This window comes from Hippocampus comes, unplaced genomic scaffold (assembly GCF_001891065.2).
Source record: "Hippocampus comes isolate QL1 unplaced genomic scaffold, H_comes_QL1_v1.1 scaffold522, whole genome shotgun sequence".
NCBI lineage: Eukaryota > Metazoa > Chordata > Actinopteri > Syngnathiformes > Syngnathidae > Hippocampus > Hippocampus comes.
The window spans coordinates 179,125-186,580 of record NW_017805388.1 but is presented as its reverse complement, the minus strand read 5'-3'; the positions used below and the strand labels follow the sequence as shown (position 1 = coordinate 186,580).

The 7,456-nt window shown below is 55.4% G+C and overlaps 1 protein-coding gene across 2 annotated transcripts in view; it reads right to left on the bottom strand.

Moving 5' to 3' along the window:
- Positions 1–416: 416 nt before the first annotated feature.
- Positions 417–7,456, bottom strand: part of LOC109517742 (ubiquitin carboxyl-terminal hydrolase 22-like) — a 10,977-nt gene continuing 3,937 nt past the window's right edge. For both annotated transcript variants that reach the window (XM_019873079.1, XM_019873080.1), the window contains 10 exons: positions 7,189–7,290; positions 6,658–6,824; positions 6,021–6,180; positions 5,377–5,485; positions 4,919–5,086; positions 4,178–4,304; positions 3,874–3,965; positions 2,764–2,826; positions 2,035–2,184; positions 417–1,248 (listed from right to left, as the gene is read on the bottom strand). In XM_019873079.1, the coding sequence (XP_019728638.1) occupies positions 1,206–1,248; positions 2,035–2,184; positions 2,764–2,826; positions 3,874–3,965; positions 4,178–4,304; positions 4,919–5,086; positions 5,377–5,485; positions 6,021–6,180; positions 6,658–6,824; positions 7,189–7,290 (1,181 nt within the window). In that variant the 3' untranslated portion in view covers positions 417–1,205. The remainder of the gene's footprint in view (positions 1,249–2,034; positions 2,185–2,763; positions 2,827–3,873; positions 3,966–4,177; positions 4,305–4,918; positions 5,087–5,376; positions 5,486–6,020; positions 6,181–6,657; positions 6,825–7,188; positions 7,291–7,456) is intronic.

Sequence of the window (7,456 nt, the reverse complement as noted above, 5' to 3'; positions counted from 1 at the left end):
TTTGAAGCGGACACGGCCGGATGGAACCTCGCTCCGCGGGAGGGACGCAGTCGCCGAGGCGCACGCGCATTAGGCGCCGCGGCGACTGCAGTGCAGGAGGCGAGGACGGCGAACGCCACGAGCGCCGAGGGACGACTCCAAAGCACGCGTGCTGCCGCACGGCCGCGTCCAATGTGACGTCCTCGCGATTGCGCCTTATGTCGAGCGCGGCGTTTCTCGCACCGCAGTGCGACAGGCGCCGGCCGACGCGGCGTTTCCATGGAGAAGTTCCCGCCTGACGGGGCTCGGGGCTGCCACGGGGGGCCTTGCGCGCGCGCCGCGAAAGCTGCATCGCACAACACGGACCGCGGCGGGATTCCACTCAGGCGCGCGGTCACGCGGTGGCTACGACGCGACATGTGAACAGAAAAAAAAAAAAAAGTGAGCGTCCTTTTAATCAGCACCATCATCATCATCATCATCATCTCAACAATTCCACAAGAATGAAAGTAGCATAGACGTCCAAAAACATTCCCAGTAACGACAAGGGACATATGAAAAGTCTTTTGAAAAATCAAACCAAAGTAGTAAACAAGGGAGATTTGTCCACGAGTGCTCAAAAAGAAAATGAATTCCCTGCCAATGAGCAGATTTGAAAACGTCGCAGGTCCAAAGGGTTTCCATGGTAACGCCGGCCTTTGCAACAGGCCTGGCGGGCAAGCGCCCCCCCCACCCCCCAAATCAAATCAAATCGAGATCCATTCCAAATGATATGATAGCCATACAAATGCTCCAGCCAAGTTCTTGATACATGGATGGACTTTTTTTTCCCCCTCATCGTGCTCAGAGTTGAATGTTTTCCTTTTTTTTGCTTTCCCATGATGCATAATGGCAGCCTTTGGAGTTAAATGCTTGGTCAGATGAGACGACAGCACCGCGGCAGCTTGTTTTCCCCCCCCCGCCCCTTTAGGGGGTGTCCGAAAACTGTCCTAAGATGCGCCCAGAGGTGACGACTCTTGATCCTCTTCATTTGCTTTTGTCAAGTAGATGCCAAGAAGTAGCTCAGTGCTTGATTTGTTGTTGAAAGCATGCATGTCATATGCCGGTTTTTCTTTTTTTTTCTTTTTAAGTCTGTCAGGTAGTTCGTGTGTGTGTGTGTGTGTGTGTGTGGTTGCCAACCGTCCATCAGCGGTTCTTCGTGGTCAGCGGAGAGGAGGGCCCGACAACTACTCGTACTCCAGGAACTGTTTGTGGTAGAATAAGAGATACCTACAAAGGCGGGGTCGGCAGGGTCCAAGACAGAAAAACAAAGAGAAATTAGGAGACGTATCGTCTTCCAGAACAATTTTGCACGTCAATGAAAAGGAGGCGTTTTGGTGGTGCGACTGCGGAGCAGCGACGTATTCTTGCTTTGCTGTCACATCTCAATTCTTTTCCTTATTTTTTTATTTACCTCATTTGGTGGGGGGGGGGGGGCAACAATTTCAAAATATGCGAGAAATGATCCATTTTCTAAGCCAGTGCAGACGACCGCTTCTTCTTTCATCTATCGGCGGATCCCCGTTGATTCCGACTTGCAAAGCAACGTGAGGAGGAGGACTCCGATTAGCGAGATTGGCGCACGTTTCCGCCGCGGCTGATGCCATCAATTTGCCGGCGGGCCCGTCTCTGTGCGTCCCGGCGCCAAATGGGACCCCCGCTCTAAACGATTGCACAAAGCTCACCGCTCGCTCGGCGCCGGTGACGCGACTCATTTGAAAGGCTCACAGACAGGAAAGCCATCAAGACGCTCAAGCGTAGAGGCCAGTGGGCGCGCGAGGCCTCTCTGTGGGCGCGCGAGGCCTCTCTTCAACGCTGCCCCCCCCCTCCCCCCAGCCGCCTCCTTTCAAAAGCTCTGCATGTCAGCGACCTTTGCGTCGGGACGCGAGTGCAATCGCTCATCGCCCCGGCACGCGCAAGACAGCGGAAGTCAACCATTGGGTCGTCCTCGTGTACTGTACATTGCGGTTTCAGAGCGAGGGCTGGAGAAAAGCGGCGGAGGTGCTGCGCTCTCACCCTTCGCTATCGAGCACGTCCTTCATGCTGGCCTTGGTGATGACGGCGTCGTCGCATTTGAACCACTGGTCCTTGTGCTGGCGGATGAAGCTTGTGTAGTGGCCGCTCTCCAACGTGCCCTGGTGGTTGACCACCGCGAACAAGGAATACCTGCACACGAAAGCACGGGCTTTGGGCTTTGCTTTTGTCCCCCCCGAAGCATGCGCCCCACGTCCCCAATCGCGTCTCCGTCGACCTTGTGAGCTCAGTACCATTGCCAGGCGGGGAACCCCAAAGCGCTCGGCTCGTTTCAACTCCCTCGCAAGGCAACACGGCAGCGCCCGCGCCAAAGCGCGTCGGCGGTCTCTCCGGAAGACCCCGGTGCTGTGGGTCGCAGCACTTGAGTCGGAGCGCAAGCGTGCCAGCGGAAAGTCTCTCCGGAGAGGCCGACGGCACCTTCAAAGTCTTAGCGTGGCCGGCGCTCGCTGGACTGAAGGAGCAATCGTCACTCTCCGATATTTCGCCCACTTTGTGAAGATGGCGGACGTCCCGCTCTGCCCTCATTGTACAAATGGTGACGGAAAAACGCACTCGACTTATTGCTTACTCATCTGAGTCTGATGGGGTGGGGGGGTTTCCTCCTTCATTTTCTTCCCAAAGCTGCACTTTTTAACGCCGTCATCCGTCAATGATTATTCAGGGCCGGAGGGATTTTGAACTTGTGAACGGAACCGAGATGAAGATGCTTACTTATTGTCGTTGTTTAGCACGTCCGCCGCTTGTTGATACTGCCCATTCATTCTGCTCTCTTTGCTGTGGGAGACAAAAGACAGGAAGGGGATAACCTCGCGCACAGCAAAAAAGGAAAAACAACATGCAGCAGTGCCGCAGAACACCCACCGTGTGGCGCCATCGTTCAATGTGTGTTTATCGGGGGTGGTTTTTTTTTGGGGGGGGGGGGTCACGCGGCTCACAAGAGATGAATGGACTGCTCCGCCCACGGACCAAACCCTTCTTTGGGAGATGCGGGCAGCATCATTTCACAATATTTCTATGATGTTGATTGGAAAAACTGAACTGAGGAACTCCGAGTTGAGAATTGCGTACATACATCGGGTGGCCAAAGAGTGAGTGTGTGTGCGTGTGTGTAACAAAAAAGAGGCTAATGAAAGAAAAACATCCATCCATCCATCTTCTACCGCTTATCCGGGGCCGGGTCGCGGGGCAGCAGCTTTAGCAGGGAAGCCCAGACTTCCCTTTCCCCAGCTACTTCTTCCAGCTCTCCACAGGGGATCCCGAGGCGTTCCCAGGCCAGCTGGGTGACATAGTCTCTCCAGCGTGTCCCGGGTCGTCCTCGGGGTCTCCTCCCGGTGGGACATGCCCGGAACACCTCACCAGGGAGGCGTCCAGGAGGCATCCGAATCAGATGCCCGAGCCACCTCATCTGGCTCCTCTCGATGTGGAGGAGAAGCGGCTCGACTCTGAGCCCCTCCCGGATGACGAGCTTCTCACCTTATCTCTAAGGGAGAGCCCCGACACCCTGCGGAGAAAACTCATTTCGGACGCTTGTATCCGGGATCTCGTTCTTTCGGTCGCGAGCCATAGCTCGTGACCATAGATGAGGAGGGTTAGAACGTAGATCGACCGGTAAATTGAGAGCTTCGCCCTTCGGCTCAGCTCCTTCTTTACCACGACAGACCGATACAACGTCCGCGAATGAAAAACAAACAAAGCAAAAAGAGGATCTTTCGACAGAAAAGCGTTCTTTGCTGTCATCATAGGAAGAGTCATATTGTCTGTTTCAGGATGAATGCAAAACAAAGGGCTCGTTGGCATTGTGCGTGTTGTTCTTGCGCCCACCTGGATGCCATGAAGGGTGTCATGTCCAGCTCGAGAGGAAACGACACGTAGGTGGTGATCTTGCGCCGCAGTTTGGCAGAGTGCTCGAACCGCTGGAGAGGACGGGATGCATGACGGAGGGGGAAGGGCAGGGGTGAGGAAACGCCACGCGTCAACATATCACGAGCCGAGAAATAAAACGCGGCCACCGAGGGAGCGCCGCGCCGGCGGCCAACGTCAGACCCGCTGCGGAACAACACAAATGGATCCGACGACGGACGGACGGACGGAGAAGGTGCGGTCGGCCTTTTGGCCGAAGACTCACTTTGAGATGGAAACAGGCCACGATGGGCAGCCTCTTCATCGTCAGCTGCTTGGTGGACTCCTGGTAACTGTGGCAACCACCGCACTTGATTTTGGCGCCGCTTCCGAGATGCTCGGGCCGCGTGAACCTGCGGAAGCGTCACGGAAAAGGGGCTTAGAAATCGCCGTTCCGCCGTGCGTTGGCGGCGCGCGGTTGCCGAGGGCCCTCCATCGCCGCGGCAACCGGCCCCGGCACCTTGAACGGACGTTGCTGCGGCGTCTCAGAGGGTGCCGCCGCAAAGTCAGAGAAGAAGAGGAGGCCACGAGGGGGAGGCAAAAGCCGGACAGTAAGCCGAGAAGATGAGGAGAAGGGAAAAGACGCTGCCCAGAGGGACGACGATAGCGGCGCTTCGAAGGCCACTCCGCTCGACTGGACGCAAGCTATATGTATGTATAGCTGATGGATGGCGACGTCTCACAAATGATCCTCAAGTCACCGTTTGAAAAAAGGTCACCTGACCCCAGTTTGGGTTTTTTTTTTGCTTCTGAATGTGGCGATTGGGCCACTTAACTGCAGAGATTCTGTGGGATCGAGGGCTGCACCAAAAAAAACAAACAATGGAGAACTGCTTTCTTGCCTGGCGTTTCAAAAAGCGGAGCAATTTGAAAGTGGCCCTTTCATCCTTCCGTTTTTCTGTCGACGGCCCTTCAACGAAAACGTTTGGCCGCCTCTGCTCGAAAAGGACCAAGAAGTCAAGTGCACCTGCGTAGGCAGTCGGTGAGCGTAGTGGAGCCCGACGGGTGGCATTCTCCGTTGACCGTTGTGCCGCCGCCGCCGCCGCCTCCGGGACTGAGGGGCCAGAACGGCGTGGACGAGCCAGGCAGGTCCAAGCTGATGTCCCAGAAGGGATCTATCGTCGTGGAAACGCCGCTGCGCCGGTGGAGACAAAGGACATTCATCTTGGAGAAGTGCGCGTATGGAGCGCCGTCCCACATTACGAGTCCGAATGACACGAGAGGTCATAACACGAGCCTTCAACGGCGTTCAGCTTTTTGCTTTGAGCGGGCATGCCCGGTACTGTTGACGGGGGCCGGGCAAAATGTGGAGGCGGGCTGTCGTTCGGAGACCGCCGCTATGGGGACTGGCCCCATGTAAAATGGAGGAGAGGTGACGTGGAAATGAATGACTGGTTGCGACCCACTGCTCCGCTCCGCACTTACTGGCAAACCTGACAGGTCACGTCCGACTGGAGCCCGCCAGTGAAAATTTGGTCGATGATGCAGTTACAGTGGTTGGGATTGTTGGCCTTCTTTCCGTTGTCGTTCTCTCCTGCGGAACACAGCGAGGCGCGGGCTTGAAAGGCAAATAACGCACACTTTTACGCCTCCCGAAACTTTTGCTGGTGGTTGTTTTTGTCATCAATTATTTGTTGAACCATTTTAGGACTCCTTCCGCAACAAACAAAAATGCCATAAGATGTCACCAGAGCCCTGGCTAACCGCAAAGTAGTGATTGGTGTCAGGGAATTATGATAAGGTGATGTGAAGAAAGAACTTTACGTTGCAATTTCATTTCTGGGGGTTTAGTGTGTTTCGTTTTTGTACGTTTAATGTGTTGGATGTCTGGGGTTTTAAATGCTTTGATTTTTTTTTTTTTTTTCATGCTCTGGACTACAGATGCTGAACAGCTGATTAGCTATTTTGCTTCCGAGATACTTTTACCCCCATCTACCTACCGAAAGACATCTTTGACAAATATATACACGTCTCTGGCAGTAAACTGTTGGCTTCCAGCTCACGACCATCAAACGTCCGCAGCAGTGAGCGAGTTCATCGGGAAACGTCCCGCCGGATGCCAAGCTTACTGATGGCGTCCCCTTTGCAGTGCCGGTGTAGAACGTCCAGCGCGGCGATGAGGAACTCGTGGGCGTCCTGCTGCTCGTAACCGGCCAGGTGGCGCGCGTGCGTCCACACCAGGTGGAGCAGCCGGAAGGGAACGTGAGGCGAACGGTGGCCCGAGTAGAACTGCAAACAAGAAGTGATCCCATCAAGCTCTGTCTCCACGCCGGTGGAACATTCCGCGGAATCTTTGAGTGCACGTCGATACAAAGGCTGCGCTCGGCGCCGCACGTCTGCTTTCAACTGGAGATCCATTCGTCCACTTTCCATTCGGCTTATCCTTCACTGTGGAACTTTTCTTTGAATTTTGACTTCCGCTGTCCCGTCATGCGTTGCTGAAACATGCGAGTGAGCGTGTCTTTTGTATGACGGAGGCACAGTTTTAACGCTTAGTCGTGTCTGCTGCCGCCGCGGGCCACGCCGCGGGAGGTGAGCAAGTACGGCTAGAGAATTTGAGATTGTGAACCACGAGACTTTGGAATACGCAAACGGTCGCTGGCTAAACGCTGACGCGCAACAAAGAACGTCATTGCTAAGGAGCGCGGTGACCTGAGCGGCAAAGTGGAGACGCGTGGCTAGCATGCGGCTCATGTGGCGTCCTACCTCCTGAAAGAGCTGCGACATCTCGCACACCAGACAGGAGTTGGACTGCATCTCGCACTTGTGCCTGTCGGAGAGGAAGAAGTCCCGCAGCAGCGGCGTGTGCGTGAGGGCCTGCACGATGCAGTTCATGAAACACGTGTTGCCCAGATTTATTAACCCTCGTAAACCTGCGGGGACACAACAGTGGGGGGGGTGGGAAACAAAACAAGCAAGGCGCACAATTTGAAGCCAACACCCGTTGCGTGTCGGGGGCCCGGCTACGAGGGAAGGGCGGCGGCTTTGTCCGAACGCCCGGGACGGACGTTTGACTGCCGGCTGAGCTGCGGGAAGCCCGCAGGGGAAGCCGAAGCCGCCGACGGGTCGGCGAGTGACACGCGGCCAGCCGTTGGCTTGAATCCAACCGACCCGGCGGCGGGGGTTTATTTTTGGTAAGACTGTGCTCAGCGTGCGATTAAAGCGCGCCGGTCGCCGAAGCGCGGCCGGGCCCGCCGCGCCGCACGCAGCCTTTAGGGACATTCAAACACGGCCCACCTATGGTACAGTTCGTAGTGATTCTCCTCCGCTTCGGATTGTGTCGTAAGAGCTCCAGCTCTCGCTTGCTGGGCTCCCACGTTGTGTATTTCTCGCCTACGCCTGTCGAAGGAAAAAAGAGTCAGATGGCGGCCCCGTTGGGTGAACAAAAGAAAAAAACTACAAAGGACCACTTTGGTCACTTTCTGACCCACCAAAAGAATTCCGAGAAAATTGCTCAAGAAAACTGTTGGAAATGACTAACAGACAGCGGCAGTATTCCCCCCCC